General features: G+C 36.1%; 1 protein-coding gene across 2 annotated transcripts in view; it reads right to left on the bottom strand.

Annotated features, from left to right (window-relative positions):
* The window catches only part of LOC124633177 (putative inorganic phosphate cotransporter), a 40,545-nt gene that overhangs the window by 17,297 nt on the left and 2,458 nt on the right, over positions 1-20,790 (bottom strand). Inside the window, exon 1 of one of the 2 annotated variants that reach the window (XM_047168322.1) lies at positions 7,390-7,628. The exons of the other annotated variant lie outside the window; for it this stretch is intronic. Within the exon in view, the coding sequence (XP_047024278.1) occupies positions 7,390-7,423 (34 nt within the window). The 5' untranslated portion in view covers positions 7,424-7,628. Of the gene's footprint in view, positions 1-7,389; positions 7,629-20,790 lie in introns of those variants that run through there. 2 annotated transcript variants of the gene reach the window in all.

The raw sequence follows: 20,790 nt of genomic DNA, 5'->3' as shown, positions 1-20,790 counted from the left end.
TACTACCCAAATCTTAGTCACTTCTGAAATGACATTCCATTTTATTCACTGCTACACTTCCTGGCAAAGCTTCGACAATTTAGCGACATAGGTTTGCAATGAAACACGCCGTCACGTGCGCAGACACTCAAGCTATTGAAACGTGACACTAATTAGCCCAGCGCTATGAGATAATTGTATATTAAGCGACAATTTGCAATTTATATCCCCCATTGATATGCCATGAATGCAAACGTTGTTGTATAGTCATACATTTACAACTATAGATGTGGGTTAACATTTTAATGGAAAGATACCGCATCAGGACTACTAAGGAATTTTTGCACGGAAAGCAAGGACGTGTGAACAAAATTAGAATTAAATAATGTCTAGGTATACACTGATTGCCTCTCCGTTGATTCTTCTATTTAATTATCCTTCAAGAGCAGCTAACAGCTGTTGGTCTGATTATTGTTTTTTCACAAATAAGGATTTTTTGCAAGGAAATTAAGGACGTGTGTTAAGAAGATATAATTTGTGTGTGGAAAAGTCGGGCGTACATCAGTAATCGGGACGACATTGAGAGCACGCGCACTGCAATTAAGACTGGTTCTGCATTTTAGCCTGCTTTTACAAATTGGATCGGCACGCTGCATCAACCTTACCGCTTACCTACCGCGCTGCAATCGATTAAAATGCCTTCTGCCGTTGCGTAGTAGCTACTGGCAATACCAGCTTTTTTGGAGGAAGCCTGTGTTTCCATCATTTTCTTTTATCGTTAGTAGAATGATGCGGAAAGCAGTTACATCGCGGTTAATTTATGAAGACGGAACATTGATTTTGTATTTATAACCATTTGTACCTATTTATTGATATTGGCTTTTTAAATGGTTGTGTTGTGGTTGTGTATAAATAAATAAAATCTACGAATAAAAATTGCCCAAGAAAATTATCAAAGTTCTTTGACCGTATCATAAGTATGAATCAATTGTTACAAAACGTCGTGATGACGTTAAAACTTTTAGTTACCTAATTAAGTATATTCACGACTTCATCGAGAGTGCGGAATTATAAATAGGGTAGGTAACGGATAGGAAAAATCGGAAAAGTCTTTATTGTCACTAATTTTAAAACTAAACAGTACAGCCTTCTAATTTGTAGTGTTATCTGCTAGACCACTTGATAAATGCAACTATGTTTAGATCCGATATTTGTGCAACATTGTTTATTTAATTTAGAGCAATAGCAACAATGAGGTTGTTGTTCTGTCATCACCAAACGTTTGTCCTAAAACGTGATGCTATTATGACTGTTGGTCTTTGTTCAGGAACAGCTGTGTGTATTGAAAACATATAAATATAATAACACTGAATTGTCTTGATAGATAGTACTCCCGGGAGTTACACGGGACTCCGAAAAAATTGGAAAATAATAAAAAAAACACATGATAATCAAGGGCAAATTAATTTTGACGAAACATTTTTGATTTACGCTAAGTTCTGACCTGAAATGGTGGAAATTAAGTAAGTATACATTTTTTTATAGTTTATAATTTTTAATTTTAGTAGTTAGTTTAGTTAGTAGTAACTTTAAGTGAAGGAAATAATAAGTAAGTTTTGACCAATTAAGGATTGTGTTACCCTTTGCCTATTTTAATGCGGTCTTCATGGCACAACTTTTAATTTGCCAAAATTAAAATATAAATAAATAAAACCTTCATTAAACGAATTACATATTTTACTACTTAACGCATTCACGAATATTTATTTCGAATGCAGGAAGAGTAGACCGTACTCGTACATTGCAAGGAAGGCCACGAAACGAAAGTTACCGACTTAGGTGATGGGGTGATGTCGATAAAAACGTTGCCTACCTCGACTAATATCGATAGATCTTTGATAAGATCCTTTTGCTTCATTTAAATATAGAGTAAAATATAAAGTTGGATTATCCGATGGTTAGATAATTATTTATAAGAAAGAAAATCTTGATTCCAGTTAATTTTCAGTCGGTGTGATAGGTGGAAAATTTTGCAGTGCAGCTTCATATGGATACTATTTTAGGATTAATCATGGTTTTCTAAAGATAGGACCAGAAAAGTAATTGGCCGGTTTTTTATAGCCAAATTATATGTTTTAGTAATATTTCCAATCACATGTTTTGCAAGGAATTTGAAAGCATAGCCTGGAAGGATCCTAGAAGAGCAGTCATTTGCGGAATCAAAAGTAACGTCAACCTTGCATTATTTGTTGACAAGTTATGATAATTTTTTATTAATAATACATTCAAAGAATTACTTCTGCTTATCTTTTTATTTTTAATTTGTAATACTTGTCTTTGGAATTAAATAAATTATACTCTGCCTACCAGTCATTTAAAAAGCAGATTATTTCCTTCATAGTTAGTATCATAGCAACACTATTTATTGTGACGTTGATTGATAAATATAAATAATGTATAAAGTGCAATATTATGTGTATTAATCTAATGCAGAATGACGTAGATATTTATATCGTATATTAAATGACGTTGAGATAAAGATAAAAATAATATGATAACGATGATAATATTATTGTTATGCGTTTTGCATAGTTAATTTATTAACAACAAAAACAAAGCAAACGTGCGAAGTGATGGAATGATGACGACTTGTTACTAAGCCCGATATCTACTATCTATTATTTAGTAGGTATACTTAGTTCGGTCGGTAGTCTGTATGTACTTTCTAAGTATATCTTAGACACCATTGGCTGTGTTTCGGATGGCACGTTAAACTGTAGGTCCCGGCTGTCATTGAACATCCTTGGCAGTCGTTACGGGTAGTCAGAAGCCAGTAAGTCTGACACCAGTCTAACCAAGGGGTATCGGGTTGCCCGGGTAACTGGGTTGAGGAGGTCAGATAGGCAGTCGCTTCTTGTAAAGCACTGGTACTCAGCTGAATCCGGTTAGACTGGAAGCCGACCCCAACATGATTCGGAAAAAGGCTCGGAGGATGACTTAGTTCGGTCTTCTACGTGTATCAATACTAATATTATAAAGCTGAAGAGTTTGTTTGTTTGTTTGAACGCGCTAATCTCAGGAACTACTGGTCCGATTTGAACAATTCTTTCGGTGTTAGATAGCCCATTTATCGAGGAAGGCTATAGGCTACTTTTTATCCGGGTTCGTGCAGAGGTTCCCACGGGATGCGGGTGAAACCGCTGGTAAGTTTATATATAAGTTTGAATAACTTCATTTAACGATTTTGTAAAATACTTATCGCGTATTATTATGCTATTGTCTACCAATTAATTGTCACTAATGCCTATTTTTTATACACTGTTGAAACAATAATTATAAAGTTCTCACAACAATAAAATACTTTTACAATAAGTGTTAAGATCTTGAAAGATAGGATATATTTATTGGATTTATTGGTCCGTTTGCTGGGATAAGTACTTATGAGTTGGCAGAAAATCTTATTTTATCTAAGGACGAAGTTTTGCAATATTTATAATGAATTCGGAAAATCAGTGCGTAACTCATTTGTACTGATATATTAAAGAGGATTTTTTTTTTTTTTGTAAAACCTCCGAAACGGAACCGATTTGAAAATTAATTCTTTCACTGTTAGAACGCTACACTCTTCCCGAGTAGGGCTGCCATCCGTCCGGGTTTCCCCGGATTTGTCCTCGTTTGGAGGCCGTCCGGGGGCCGTCCGGGCGGGGTTTCAAGAAGTGTCCGGGGAAAACCCGGACACTTTTCATGTAAGGAAGCACCTCATTGGATTTAAGTATGTGTTAATAGTAAATGGATTACAAATTAGGTATTATTTTGTTTAAAAAAATCGTACTCCTTCGGGGAAAAAATGCGATTTACGCCAAATGTCCGGGTTTTTTTAATGTTTGTCCGGGTTTGGTGAAATTCGAGATGGCAGCCCTATTCCCGAGTAACATAGACGGCATATAATATAGGTATTTTATCCCAAATACGGGCAGTAGTCCCACGGGATGCGGGAAACCGCGGGAAAACGGCTTCACTTAGCCTTTTTATTTAACTATAAAACAAACATAGCGAAGATACCGATTACATACCTATACGATCTTTATTTATTTATGATGATTTTAATCGACACTAATGCCAATGTTAATGTAGTACTTGTAAATCAAATACGTACTCTTAACCATAAGAATATGGAAATAAGGCATTTACGACATTTTCCATGGAATTAATTTCCATAATAATGTTGTTCACTTAAGCAATAAATTAATTTTGCACATACGACTGAGGAGCATCTTTAGAAATTGTTTTTTACGTAAAATTAAAAAGTGCCTATGACAACTAGGTATTCGCATTTTATGTTTGATTTTATTTTATATGTTACTTAGTTTATTAGAAGATGATGGTGGTTTGTGTGAAAATTATTGCTGAGTGCAATTCAAAAGTCTTTTGAGTGAATCTTCGTAAATAGCCTCATAGCGTTCACTGAGAGATAACTTATCAATCTAAAGATATTTTCTAATAACGAACTTAACTATAATTATTCTTGCGTTTTCAAAATAAGGTTTACATACTTCATGCGTTATTTATAACATGCATTTACTAACTGGCTGAATTACAAAATCCATAACTGAAATTGGCAAGTATGACTTTTATTGATGGTTTCTTAATAAGTGTAACCATTACACTAGTTTACAGTACATTTGTTGCCGGGATTTTTTAAGCTGTTGTTGACTACTCATATTTAACCATATTTAAAACTATTAGTAGTTTTTTTTTATCAGCTCTAGTTTTTGAGATTCAGCTAAGTGCGGTTTAAAGAGAAAAAACGTGGATTTACCTTAAAGAATATTTGTTTAAAAATTATATTAATTGTTAAGTTCCAAAAAACTTGGCTTTAAAGCTCTTCTCTTATGTGTAGACTTTGGGAAATGGCGTATCAGAGACCAGCAATAGTCAGACATCATATTTACATCCCAGAAACCCTGATAACGTTCTTCCATGACACGTTAATCTTGATGCATACGTTCTCCCCTGCTCTTCGCTCATATCTCCTAAATTTTCTGGAAATCTGTCCAGATGACTGAAGAGGAAGTGACTTTATGCTCAAATTGCATCCCATACCTCTTATTTGTAAAAGCAGGTCTTCGACAAGTTCAACATAATTTTCATTATAATTTTTCAAAATTCAATATAATTTTTATTCTCTGAAAGTTCAGGTGAATGCTACACTCTTCGCTAAACACATGTTCTACTTCGGTTTTGCCATTTAGCTCGATTTTTGGTGTTTAAGCTGTTTATGTTCACGCTGCAAAAGTAAGAGCCGTCGAGATGATTTTTCGATTCTTTCCAAATAGTTGGTGTTTTAAGTTGAAAAGTACTTCTTTTACCACTTTTCCATAATCTTAAATATTCAACGCACGATTTACAAACACAATCAGGAGCCCAAGATTTGTCATTTTTATCTAACAACATTCCAAAATATAAAAAATAAGTATTTTTAAGCGTCTCTGATGACATTTCTACTCTTCTCAAACACATATTCTCCACATAAGTAACAAACATGGTTTGGATTGTTCAAACAACGCCTCCTTGAACTACTCGTGTTGTAAAAACTTCACATATTTGTATAATTACAATAAAATACGTACTTCAGCGACTGAAAAAGGTTCAGAAAAGAGAAAGTCAATAACAAGTAAAGTCGAGCTACAAAAAAATTTTTGCGGGTGTAATTAATAAAAACTAAACATAAGTGAATGTTACCAGCCATTAAATCCACGGCAACAGGCAAAAAGTTTGATTTTGTAAACTAGTGTTATTTTTTCTAAGCACGATACAAATCGGTATTTGCTAACACAACATGAAAACTATTAAACGTCAGCAAAAACGAGGAAGTTAAAGTAAACATTCATTACCATTCTATATTTTTATTAAGATAAGTCTTTCCGAGTTATTGTTATTTTTTAGTTAAATTATATCTGTAGACTATTGTTACACATAAGTATAGGTATTGAAGCAAGGTAAATACAAATGGTATCTATAAAAACGATGATTAATGTGTAAAGACTGCTTGAGAAAATAGTTTTATTATGAATTTGCCTTAGGAGACTTGTAAAGAAAGCCTTTCTGAAGTAGCACAAGTGACGTCCTCATTCTTTGATAACAGCTCAGTTTTTGTTTTTCAAGTACCTAGGCTTATAATTTTCTTAAAACGTACCAAAAAATCTAGAATTTCCTCAATGTCTTATTTGTATCAAATGTTTCAAATTGTATAATTATTGACTCATAATCATCAACTTTTTTTCAATTAATTTAGGGGACGGAATCATCTAAAAATATGTAAAAATCGTAATGTTAATCTTATTGAATAGTAGAGAAAAAACAAATTCCTAGTTACAATAACGAAAATCTTTACATAGAAGAACTATGTAGTTATGCATAAATTGTAATGTATTAAGTATATACAGTGGAATCGTATAAAGTCATTACATGATGCTAAACGTTTTAACTGTGCTATTACAATTTCTAAGAATTAACTGCCTATTTCAAAATGTGGCCTATTATTATTCCCTGTTACTTGAACGTATTTTGTATAAAACTAGGCAGAATAAAACGGTTTAACTATCAAATGTGACACCACGCAACATTTATTTTTCAGAATAAGATTTTCACGCAAAAAAAAAAACAAAACATGATTCTGGTGCTCGGTACTTACTCGTAAAAATCTTCAAAAAAAAACTTTGTATACAACTACGAGGTTTTTAGACCGACGATAAAGGTCTAGTAAACGTTGCATTCTTAATACAAAATATTTAAGTTCATTGAGATTCAACCATACACCTACTTATTCTTAAAAATATTATTCTCTCATCTATCAGCATTTCATGTTCAGTGTATAGATAAGTTAGGTTACTCTCTCCTAAACTAGCCTACTTATGTGCACCTTGATAAGAATAACTACAATAACTAAAGTACCTAGTCATATTCTTATAACCTCGGCCTTTATTTTAATCGCTAAAGACGAAATACAATTAATTATATTTTTTTTCATTAAGGTGGAAGAATAAAATTAAGCAAGGTAACTCTACCATTGCCAATTTCTGACAGCGCAACCTAATTTGTAATTAAACCTCATAATTAACTTCCAAAGTTACTCATCTCACTTTAAAATACTTTTCATGGTAGATTTTCTATACAGTTTTGTTTAACCTTTTTAATTATTTAACTGTTTCATCAACCGCATAAGAAGTTTATTTATGCTTTACTTACTATTAAATAAATATTTACTCTCTTACATAACTTTATCTAATTCGTAACGCTTTATTTAATTTATTTTATGTCACATATACCTGTACCCTGTATAATCAGTTTACGACTTATTAAACAAACCGTGAAAATCGGAAAATTGGATGAAAAGAAAAATCAACTCACGCTTCGACAAAATCAGCTGCCACCCAGTCAACATATTGATTATTTTGTGTTAGGAACTCCACACAGTAAAAAAAAACACTTATGTATTTTGTAAAGTTAGTTTTTCACTGGATGCTATTTATAGTAATATCCATAGGAACATGTATCACGAGTGAAGGAATGTACGAGTGTTGAAGGCGCGAAGCATGCGCAGGAGTCGCGCTTCGATGCACTGAACCGTCACGCGCAACACACAGCCTACAATTAGGCGCCCGCGCACCAGCTGCGAGTCTATATACCGCACCGATCGCCAGACCAACGTAAAACCATACTACACTTTACCATAATCAATTATCCTGTTGATACACATCTAATGTTTTTTTTTTCTTATTCAGAATTGAGGAAATCGTTTGTAGGCTGGAACTGAGATAGGAATCTTAATAGTTGCTATCGGACGTGTGGTTATACTGAAAGTATTATATGAAAATGTTGTTATACAAGACCGGTTGCTGTTATTCAAGATTTAAATATGGTGAGCTATGTGATGATAAGGAGATTCGTGCCTATTATTATAGATTTTTTTCGCACAGATGCAGAACCTTTAGAGCGTGTAACTCGGAAGTGTAATGAAAACGTTTAAGGCAAGTTACTCCTTTATCTACATTTCTAATTCTAACAAGTGACACCACTAATCTAAATTCTTTGTTAATTTCTATATCGAAAAAGTATTACACGACACGACCGGCACAAATTATAAAATTCGCAAAAACCAGTCGATTTACGTAAGTGAAGCGGTCAAGTTCAGTAACACACGCCAACATGAACCGTATGTCAAAATCGCAGCGAGCCAGTGCGTGTCAAATTCTGCTTATCGAATACACTGGTTCGCAGACTGCGTTCTTGCTCCAGTAACTCAGATTAAACGTGCAATGTATTCGACACGGTTAATTACTTTCACTCCGTTACTTGACTGTTGAAGTTGAAAGCCTGGATTTGTTTCACAGTGTTGCTGTTCAAAACGTAGGGAGTGTTTCTATGTATAATGCGGAACAGTATTGTTGCTTACCATCTGTTTATACGATTGGTTATAACTATCTGCTTTCTTGAGGTTCCATTAGCTTGTCATATGCTATGAAGCAGACACCCTCTCTTAAGTTCATGTGCCTAACCACTCCAGTAATCGTCACTCTATTATACCTAGTATCGTAAAATGTTTCCGGAGGTTTCAACTACCTCACCTCACTAACACAGCAGGAAAGCTATCAAAATTGACATTGGTTTAGCTGTAGGCGACTTAAGTTCTTCAGTGAATGCGATGGATAGTCTTGCATGTTCCATTACATTTATCTCAAATATCTGTACTGTCATCGTGATAATATAAAATCAACATTAACGAATTAATTAAGCTTTCAATCAATAAATAAAACACGCACATGGAAAGTGTGTCAGCATCACTTCTAATGTTATCTACGTAACAAATAAATAAAACATGTAAATTGCGTTAGATTTAACATTAAGTAACTCTGTACCTTTGTCCTGGAATGCACAGCTTAGAAAAAAAACAAGAGAGAACGGAAAATCTCCTTGGATAAAAAACTCTATGTGGAAAAGCCATTCCAACTAAGTCGCCATTCACATTGTTGTATCAAAATATTGTTACACCAGCGAACCTCTTACTAATCGTAATATTATGTGGTTAGCGTAGTGTGATAATGGATTATGTGTTGCATATTATTTGTAAGAAAAACGTGACCATTTTTCGCAATTGTTAATCAAGCACTTACTCGGTTATTGACCACAGGACTTTACCCTTATCAGTCAGATACAGTTGCATAAAACTTATTGGAGTGACTAGTTCCCTCTCAATGCAACCTCATTCTCAAGTGTTCCATAGAGTGGAACTTCCTGACTCAAACACCTTGTGACATGTATCATCTACGCCTGATAAATTATTCTCTTACATTAGATACTCATTCTGCGACATTACACAATGCTGCACTGACAATATTGCAAGTAAACAAGTTTGTGAAACAATTGAACGATGTTCTATTGTTAGTGTAATTAATATCAATAGAAATATAGTACCCTTATTACGCAATTATTATTACGTACCTTTAAATATTACCTAATCCAATAGCTACTAAGGTCTAGAGGATCAACAGTGGAATCTGCCTGTTAGAATCTGCTGGTAACAAACACAGCTGACGAAATAGTGACATAGCAATGACCCTGAGCCTTGGGGGTGTGTCAATATCGTCCGACTAATATCAATCTGACCTACACTGTCGTCATAGCTCGACTGTTGATAAACGACCATAACTCGACCAATTAATTTCAAACAATCATAAATCACTAACAGGGGAAAATAAACTCAATGATACTTAATTGATAACAACAGATTCATATCTGCAAATGGAAAGAAGTTTCTACGTTACATGTCTACGCAAGCAATCAAAATTGACGTAGACCAATACAAATGTCTATAAGGGGGGTCGCATTTCAATTGATATGTGAATAAACAAGAACATTTAAGATTATGAACCACTTTAGCACATTCGCCAATTGTTCTTAAATGGTGAAACGTCAATGCGAAAAAAACACGCCTCCAAATTGTTTGAATGCGGCGCATGAGGCTTCACTTTTAGAATAAGAATGTCTGTAAGTGTCGATAATGAATAAACATTGTTCACGCCTTCAAGTACACATACTGGCTAGTGAAACTGCAGGGCAAGTACATGGAAGATGTTAGATGCATCGCATCCGTGAGGGAACTTCCAGCACAAGTGTTTACACAATACAAAGCCTGAAAATATATTTATTAATCACATTTTGTCCGCATAATCATAGAAACATATGCTACTTTGTAGCACTAATGAATGTTAAAAGGAATATTAACTAGGTACAACTTATAAAGTAATTCAATCATGCGACTGCCGGTTACGAGCTAAGAGCTACCGGTCCACATTACAATCAGAATCATTAGCTCATTACATGTACGTTTCGTCAATCTTTAACTAATGCGTTCAGCTTCGTTACGTAAAACAACTAACTATGACTAAACTATAGAAAATTAATCAAACTTGTTTTATTGTGACAATACTAGTGCCTTTTCAATTGCAATATTGTATTACCTAATACTTCCGTGATTTTATTATGCATCTTAATTAGTAGGGAAATATGCATTTTCTCAATATTGCTAAGTAGAAGGAACTGCATAAGTAGTCGTTGAACATCTTTGGTCGTTACGGGAATCAGAAGCCAGTAAGTCTGACAACCAGTCTTACCCAGGGGTATTGGGTTGACCGGGTAACTAGGTTGCGGAGGCCAGGTAAGTATTCGCCTCTTTTAAAACATTGGAACTCAGCCGCATCCAGTTTTGTCTAGAAGCCGACCCCAACATATTTGGGGAAAGGCTCGGATGATGACTAGGGTCTCTAGAAGGGACTCAATAGACAATATATGCCTAGGATTGAAGCTGGAAATAGGTATGTGAACGGCTACTAGTGATGTCACATCACCGATTGACAATGGTTCGATACTAAATACCCAAGAAAGCTTAATCTTATACTTAATGCATTTTCCGGGTCTAACGCTAGAGGTGATATGCCACAAATGAGAAAGTCCTACTAAATTTATTACTAATTTACTTTACGTAAACATTTATCGCGTCATTCGTAACGGTTCATGTCACTTGTACAATATAATCAAATGTATTAGATCATCATAATAAAACCAGTAAAAACCATTATTTTTCGTGTTGTACCTATCCAAACAAATTCTGACGTTTATTATGATTCGAATGCCAGTAACCAAATAAACTATGCTAATAATTTATTTTTTGTGTATTATTCTTAGAAAGTATACATAGATTTATAAGGGCAGCGTTTACACTGTTGATAAAGTTATAAGTTAAGTATAAGTTTGCTTTAAGTAATTACATACACACATCAAAAGTGTCTAGGGATCAACATATATTTTTGCAATAACTTTTCTCCTGATTGATATTAATTAAAATTTTCTTTAAGGATTCATCAAATAAAGTGTTTTCGTTTGTCACAGTAACGATAAACCAAGTCACCTTTGCACTAATAAAGAAATTTGCCATTTTCCTAATAAAGGGATTTTTGACATTTGAAACACTAACACAAAAGTTCGAAAAAAAAGACTGAAATAACAGTTTTCTTTAAAAGTTTATTGGGTAACTTAAACAATTAATAATCCGTGTTTCTACCGCGAACACTAACAACACAAGAACATCGGTTTGGCATACTCAAAATGAGTTCATCCAAATCACGATGTGGAATGGCCGCCCATGTTCGTTGCAACAACAAAAAAAGGTCTTCTTGCGACTGGATACCCTCCATATTCGGCAGAGCTCTTCTCTGTAGCATATCCCATGCATGCTCAATCGGGTTCAAGTCTGGCGACTGAGCAGGCCAGGGCAGGACATTGATGTTAGCTGCCGCGAGAGTCTGTCTTACAACTCTTGCGGTGTGCGGTCGTGCATTATCATGCATTAACTGAAATAAGGGACCGATTTGCACTTGTAGAGGAACGATGACGTCTGATACAATCGTCTCAGCATAAATTTGAGCGTTGAGGTTGCTTCTGATCCAAATCAACTCAGTTCTTCCGCCGATCCAAATACCCGCCCATACCATGATGGTTCCACCACTATAAGGATGGACTTCCTGGCAGGATTTTAATCGCTGTTGGCGTCCAGGGGTTCTCCAGTGTCGTATACGTCTTGTATCCGGTCTCATACCAAAACGAGACTCATCAGAAAAGCACACGAAACGCCATTGTTCTTCTGCCCAATTTCTGTGTTCAAGAGCCCATTGATATCGAATCCTACGATTGTGCATTGCTATAGGTGGTACCCGTAGCGGTCTTCGGGAATGAAGGTTCACTTCATGCAAGCGGTTTCTGACTGTTTGGTCGCTAATTAAGTTCCCTGAAGAGTGATGAAGCCTCACGGCTAACATCATGGCGGTTATTGTTGGAGCTCTTCGAGTTAAGATTTGAATGTATCGGTCTTGTCTCCGTGTGGTGCAGCGATACCGTCCTCCATGGCGCTCAGCTACGGTACCAGTGCTTCGGTAACGTGTCCAAAGTCGACTGATAACACTCTGACTTGTATTCAGAGCTAAAGCCACAGTACGTTGCCGGGAACCAGCTTCTATCATTCCCACGGCTCTGAGCATTTCTTCCCTGCTTAAATGACGTCGCCGCTCCATAATAACGTTGGTTTTAATCAGTAGTAGGGAAACAGTAGCACTAATAATGTCTTCAATGCGTTGTATGTGTTTATAGGGAAAATATTGACAGCTGATTTTCATCTTTTACTCGAATTTGATTCACAGTTCCTGATTCAAATTATGAAATGCACCAAAAAGGATCCATATAAATTTATAAAATCATAAATTTATTACAAAGCCACATCTCAATCTCAAGAAATCCGCATAAAAATGCTTGATCCCTAGACACTTTTGATGTGTGTATTTACAGTGCAAGTGTTAGCGGCTCGAGTGATTACTTATGCGCATTTATTTTGAAAAAAACCGTGTTATTATGTTAATGTAAGTGCTTGACAAGAACACCTAATGTTTTGAAAGTGCGATGAGGAAAAACTTTTCAGAGTAGAAGATAGGAGTAGGATGATTGAAGCGGTGAGCGAAATTTTCGAAATAATTATTCTTCTGTTTTTGTTTTTACATTCTCTAGCCACTTTTAACTATCTGATGTGATCACACCTTTAAACAAAGTCAACTCACAGTCGCACATTACAAATATTGAATATGACAATACTGGATTTACTACGTGGCGGATACCCTTTCGCGGGTTGAGGAGATTACTCAACCTGTGCCCGTCGAGAGGATCGCTGCAGCACAAGAAGATGACCAGGAGCTGCAGCAGCTGCTCGCCGGGGACAACTCACTGCGTCTGCAGTTGGTTAGCGTCCCAGGTTCACAACAGCAGCTGTACTGCGACCTCAGCAGCGGCACGCCTAGACCTTTTGTACCCAAGGAGCTGCGCAGGTCAATTTTTCTCAGCCTGCACTCCTTGAGTCACCCTGGTACTAAGGCGTCTGCCAGGCTGATTGCAGCCCGCTATGTGTGGCCTGGGGTTAGGAAGGACTGTCGTAACTGGGCTCAGAGTTGTCTGGCTTGCCAGCGCTCTAAAACCACACGGCACGTCTCTGCACCACTGCAGACCTTTAAGTTGCCCCAGGCGAGATTTGCCTTCATCCACATTGACCTCATAGGACCTTTGCCGCTGTGTCAAGGTTTCCGGTATTGTCTCACCGCCGTCGATCGCTTTACGCGATGGCCTGAGGCAATACCCCTGGCAGACATCACTGCAGAAACCGTGGCAAAGGCCTTACTGGGTGGATGGATTGCCCGATTCGGCTGCCCATCGGATATCGTTACCGATAGAGGTAGGCAGTTCGAATCGGCCCTCTTTAAGTGCCTATCCGGCATTGCTGGCTTTCAGCATCGTAGGACCACTGCCTACCATCCAGCCTGCAACGGACTGGTGGAGCGATTCCACCGTCAACTGAAGGCTGCAATCACCTGCCACGCAGGCAGCAGTTGGGTGGAATCTCTTCCACTTGTGCTGTTAGGAGTGCGCAGTGCCTTCAAGGAAGACGTACAGGCTTCCGCTGCCGAGTTAGTGTTCGGCCAGCCACTGCGCCTTCCAGGCGAGTTCTTCGACCCGCGGGTCGAGGAAACGGTCGACATGACCGATTACCTTTCTAGGCTTCGGAGTATTGTCCGGAGTTTGCAGCCAGCACCAGCAGTCAGACACAACAGCCGCTTCAAGACATTTGTCTTCAAGGAGCTGGCTACAGCCACGCACGTGTTCCTTAGGGACTGCACTGCTGGTGGTGGTCTGAAACCGGCATACTCTGGACCTCACAAGGTGCTCGAACGAGGTGACAAGGTGTTCAAACTACTGGTGAACGGTAAACAGGTCACAGTATCGATAGACCGCATCAAGCCGGCCTTCATACTGCGTGACCCTGACACCACAGCACACTCACCACACAACACTATCGCACATAACTCACCACAGTCACCACTCGACAATAACACTCATCACTACTCACCTGACGCGGATAACCGAGGCTTACCTTCGGCTGACGATGGCGTCATCAGAACGACGCGGTCAGGACGTCGCGTCCACTTCCCAGCTTATTATCGCCCTTGAAGGTCTCTGGGGGGGGGTGATGTGGTGACCTACCTCTTTCGCCACTTATTGGTACTGGCCGGCTGGTTTGGCAGCTACGTTCGTAAAAATGAAGACTTGTCAAACCAGTCGGCAGTCGGTTTTTTCTCTTTGGTAGGAAGAAAATGTATATTTTTATTGTCTCAATTTATCTTGTAAATATTATGTAAATATATCGATGTAAATACCAAACCCATTTATCACGTCGGGGTCACCAAATGTAGGAAGAAATATAAATGGGTTTGGTATTTACATCGATATATTTACATAATATTTACAAGATGAATTGAGACAATAAAAATATACATTTTCTTCCTACCAAAGAGAAAAAAACCGACTGCCGACTGGTTTGACAAGTCTTCATTTTTACGAACGTAGCTGCCAAACCAGCCGGCCAGTACCAATAAGTGGCGAAAGAGGTAGGTCACCACAACTACAATATTATTGAACATCCTGCATCAGTAGGTAGAAAATTGTATTAGTCATAGATCTCATAATATTCAATCTATTGTTTGTTTTCAATTGCTATCGTAAGTTAAATCTTCAAACACTTTATACATTTTGACGCTGTATTTCATGATCTTTATTTGTTAAGATAATTTAGACAACGAGGAAAAAGTTTAAACAATTTATAAAGTACGTACGCATAAGCAGATTTAAAGAAATGGTAATGCATCCGTCGCATAATTTTAATATTCTAAATAAAGACTTATAATATGGACACTTTTTACAAAAAAAATTGGGAATAGAAATAGAAACATATTAAACAAAAGAAATCCTTTACAAAAAGAATTCAATCATCAAGATTCGTATACTAAGCATCAATCGAATTAGGAATTTAATCAACAAATGACATGACTACAAATAAACCAGACGCATACTAGATTAGTTTCTATCCGAATCCAAATAATGTTCCGCAAATCAATGCCATTAAACTAAAAATAGAATCATTTAACGTAAGATTATTCTTAACTCGAACCTAGATATCCGTTTTATTTGACAAAAGAAAAACGGCTGCATACAGTTCACGTATCTTTACGGAAGCTAACTAGAATCTAACATTTGGAAGTAGTTACCTGTCATAAGTCTTTGTTCTAACGCAACATGAGCATCAGGCTATATTTTCCCTAAGTATAAGTAAATCAAGTATCGCAGAATCCAGGGTCAACGCAGTGACCTTGCAGTGTTGCTGCTGAAAGGAAATCGAGAGACAATCAACAATTCCAGTAACAATTGTTGTGACACAACGCTTGCAAAATTTGTATAATCGCTCGAAATACAATCGTAGCAGACAAAAAAATAAATTGGCCAAAGTTTTATTGTGGTCTATGACAGATATAGGTAATATTGAAAAGTTATTTAATCTGTGTCAAGTGGATTATAACCTCTTTTGATTCGAGGTTTCAGATTGTTCGCACTTCACATTGATTACGATTGTGTAAGTGAATCTTTATTTTCCTGCACCTGTTTACTCTTTTTACAAGCTTTTATTATTATCCTGTAAACTACTTTCTGTGGCGACTGTAGGTAGAAGGTTTTAAAGGCTTTTGTACCCAACTGCTACTGACACGGAAACAATTAACAGAGGGTGGATTTCCCCTATTACTTGACTGTAGAATGAGGTCACCAAACATACACATGCCATGTATTCACTAGCTTAGAGTCACATGTCTCTACTCAGTATTCACGTAGTGTATGCCGATGAGCACAAACTTATGACTTTATGATTTATGTTAGCATCACCATACTTAGGCTATGTCACGGAAATTATAGTGGCTAAAAATGGTTCTTTTATTGATGTTTTATTGGTTTATGCGGATGTGGTTTGCATAAGCCACAAACTTACTAATATTATAAATGAGAAGGTTTGCAAGGATGTAGGTACTACTGCTTTACTTATTAGGTGCCTACAACTATTGTTTTGATCTCGAACAGCTCACATCTCTGTTACACAGAGCTCACATCTCTCCGCTTTCGTGAAAATAACCTGCCAGCTTAATTTGCAATCAAAGAATATGTAGTATATTCACACAGTATATCTCGTCTCCTCTCCTTTCCGCCTTGCTGGAAACCAGGCGTAGGCTGGTTGATCAATGACGATTCAATCAAGCAACAAAATAAAGCGCAGTATTGATGCGCAACAAAATAATCATAATAGATATTTACAAGGACATGCCAATGGAAATTTCTAAAGAAGTGAGTTCTTGAGACAGATGTTAAGTATTTAAAAAAATCCATGTTTGTGTGATGAAGACCATAGTGTCGGTCGTGACCCAATCTTTATACATGGCATTATATTCACAAGCAACTTACTTTAATACTAAGAATCACAGTTTCTTGGAAAGAACCTCATGTAATATTTATAAAGGTCTTACATAACATCAGCTTTTTTTTCGACTAGGTTGCGGTGTTAATCCAAACTAGAACATCAATTTTGGCCCGTTAATGCAAATTATAAACCGCCAAATTATGTTAAATAAGTTTTGATGTAAAAATTAATTAATAGTTAAAAAACAAAAATCAATGGAAACCCACGCTTTGAAAGCCTGTGATGATTTTGACGTGCGTTTATACTTTCCTTCTTCATCGTCAGAACAGTTCGACAGGAAAATTATTATTGTAGGTATTGGCATCAGAACTACATACAGCTGCCAATTTTCATTACGCTACGATCCTTGGAAGATGTTTTAATTAGTTACTTTACTTAATTACAAACAAGTCGATCTACGTGTTAAAATGAATAAGTAGAACAAAATTATATCTGGAAGACATAGCTCGACGCTGCATTGACATAACAATAACAAATGAGGTTCACAAAAAAAATCTTACAAATTGAAGTGAAATGTACTAAAAACTTGAATTATGAATGCCTTCTGAAATGTACTCATTATCTGCCTAGCCTTTTTCCCAACTATGTTTGGGTCGGCTTCCAATCTAACCGGTTGCAGTAGAGTACCAGTTTTTTACGAGGAGTGACTGATCTGACCTCCTCAACCCAGTTACCCGAGCAACCTTACGCTTCTGAACTGTTTTGCTACTACTACTTCTGAACTGAAATCAACTCTACTCCAACGAAGTCTCTAGTCTGACACGTGTCTTCAGCGAAAGATGAATGAAATAACTGCTACCTCAACCTTTTTATTTATTTATATCTCCATTACAAGTCATTTACCTTTGTTAGGTGCTGCTAAAGTTGCGTTACAAAAACATATTCGCAGTGCTTGGCACTGCTACTATACTAACTATAAACTTTTATTAAAATAGCTTATGTTAACAAAAACAATGGATTACCATCATCACATTTTAATTAATGGATATTCGACCACTAATTCTTTATTTTCTTTGCAAGATAAACCCGAAAAAAGATGTTATTGCAAGTTAACAGGTAAAAAGATGTATTAAAGATTGATCCGATATAATAATAACTATAATAGCCTGGGCAATTGGGACAGGATATTTTATATTGGAAATAAGGAAATTTTATATTTTCTACGAGCGTTAAGTTAACTAAAAAAAGTGTTTACGTTTAACATTCCTTTGTACAGATCCGTTAACCGTTCCAAGAAGTAACACCAGGGAACCGGAGATATTTACTATCTCGTGGTAAATAAGATCAATAGATAACAAAAAGTTTATGTAGGTATCTATTTACATATTCACCTAAACTTAACATAAATTATGTTAGCAAAACTGTGGCAATGACCTTATGTTTACAAAATTAATTAATACGCGAATTCATAAATAAGTAATAATTACGTGTCTATTTTCTACTCACTTAGAAACAACCTATTTACTAAGTAGATATTTATAACAATTTTTCCTCTTAAATCCTATATATTTTTGTTGTTTATTGTTTACTAGCCGATTTCCCATAGTTCTACCCGCGACCCGTGGAAACTACTGCCTGTGCCGGGATAAAATACCTATAACCTCGGGAAATGTGTACCTAACTTTTTAACAATGAAAGAATTTTCCAAATCGATTCAGTAGTTTCTATTGTTTGTTAGTAGGACGCATTTGTAATTTTAACTTACTTTTTAGCTGTTAGCTTCCGACGACTGTCAATGAAGATCAAATGACATCAGGGACACCAATTAATGGTGCCTTCCAAAACTTGGAGGAACTCGCTGTGATAAATGGTCAACCATCCACGAGCGCATTAAAAGTTGATAAAAATGATAAAGGTAAAAAGTCATTTATTCAGAGTAGGCTGAAAATCACCACTTTTTGAAAGTCTCAAAACACTGCCCCCTAAACACCCGTCCTTTACCACTTCCTATATGTTTTTGCTGGGAAGAAGAAGTGGAACAAACTCCCCAGCTGTTGCCTAACCTTATAATCGATAGACCCGTGCGGCTGTTACTAAGCGAGATCTTAGTAATAAACAAAGATAGAATGCGGGCGCTATTTTAATGACCTAACCTTTCAAGAATGTCTTCGTAGGTACATAAAATTTATAAGAACAATGAATATAAAAGTAAATAAATTGTAGTGAGCACAGAACTGTAATCTACTGAACATCCGAACTATTTTCTCAGGCATTATAAAACATGTTAGTTGTGAATATTGGAATTTGTTCATTTATTTATAAATCAAACAAACATTGTTTAAGTAAATAATTCGTATTTTTATCATATTTTTTTTACATATTTGTGATTTTATACTACATCCTTCAAATAAATGTGTCTTTGTATATACCTACCTGTAAACACTATATGTAAACGGTGCTATACAATCGCTGACAGTCGTCTGTCGTCGTTATACGTTTCCTATGGAAAATTTAAATCATAATAAATTGCATGTCAATTGATAACAAATAGTCAATATTATTTACGGCATTAAAAAAACACTACACTGATTTATCATCATCTATCATTGTGCCCATGAAGGTGTTTAACATTTCAAAGACGACGAAGAAAAGATGAGACTTATTTACTCAGTCATAGCTTAGGCAAACTTTACAGTTTTAATAACTTAACAATTTATTTAGGTAATCAGGGCCTTACTACAAAAACTTTAAACCCTGTTTTACCCTTGTCTAATAAAATTTTGGCTGCAAAATGAACCATATGTCAACGTCATAATTTGACATTTTTTTAGACAACGCATAAACTGACGTTTAAAAGTTTTTGTGGTAAGACGGTCATTGTTTTGGCACGTCATCGCAACCATTCAAGATGTGTAGTGACGTATCTACGATTCTACGAGCGTAGCAACCGTAGCAAGTTGCACGTAACCGCATGACAACGAACGTAGGCGCAACAACGCAAATAAAAAATCATTTCGCAAAATCTTCATTTGTTCTATTTACCTAGGACCTTTGCATCTGTCGTACCTATTGCATAAATTTGTTGATCATCATCTGCTTTTAAAAATTTGGCTTAAAAGATTGGTACCTAGCAATTGGTAGGTTCATCTTTACTAGCTACTAACCAATAGGTAAACAATTTTAGGATTTATTTATATAGGTATAAAATATTTTTTGTCCGGACACGGGAAGAAGTTCCGCGGGAAACCAGGTAGTAAATGAAATCTCAGAATCCTTTAGACGTAAGGTCCAAAAACTTCATATATTTTAAGTGAAATGTCATAATCAATATTAGGTTTATTTGGTCCAATAAATCAGTGATTGTAGGTACTAACATAAAAAGTGTTTTCCTCATTCTAAAACTAAATTGGCGATATCGTCCCTCGCCACGCTGTAGTAGAGATAAAAAACATAATAACAAATAGGTAACTGTTAGTTTTTAGCTATCGTGACACGATCCAACGTTTTTGTTGCAAATATTTAGAATAGGTACAATTCTATACAAGTAACCCCGTCTATAAATATAGTCAATAGTTCAGGATTTTTCTCAAGTTTACAAGTTTTCTCAAGTGCACTTGGTACTTTTGTAAAGTATTGAAAAACAAGGCAACAGATATACCTATTATGTTTAAGATCAAACTATATTTTGCTGAAAACCGATTGGAAATCATTTTAGTATAAAAAAAACACTGAAAATATATTCCTATGCTTAATGTATTCGAAGCTTCTCAATAATTGTTTCTTCAATATTAACATGACGCTGTGAGATTCCACAACATATACCTGCCTTCTTAGTTCACAGGTCCCATACGTAATTGCTTAGCTTCCCTTGGTCAAAACAGTAATCCACTGAAACAATCTTATCATGAGAACTATAAAGCCGG

The sequence above is a fragment of the Helicoverpa zea genome, chromosome 9, assembly GCF_022581195.2.
Source record: "Helicoverpa zea isolate HzStark_Cry1AcR chromosome 9, ilHelZeax1.1, whole genome shotgun sequence".
Classification (NCBI taxonomy): domain Eukaryota; kingdom Metazoa; phylum Arthropoda; class Insecta; order Lepidoptera; family Noctuidae; genus Helicoverpa; species Helicoverpa zea.
This window is presented reverse-complemented; position numbering and strand designations above follow the sequence as displayed.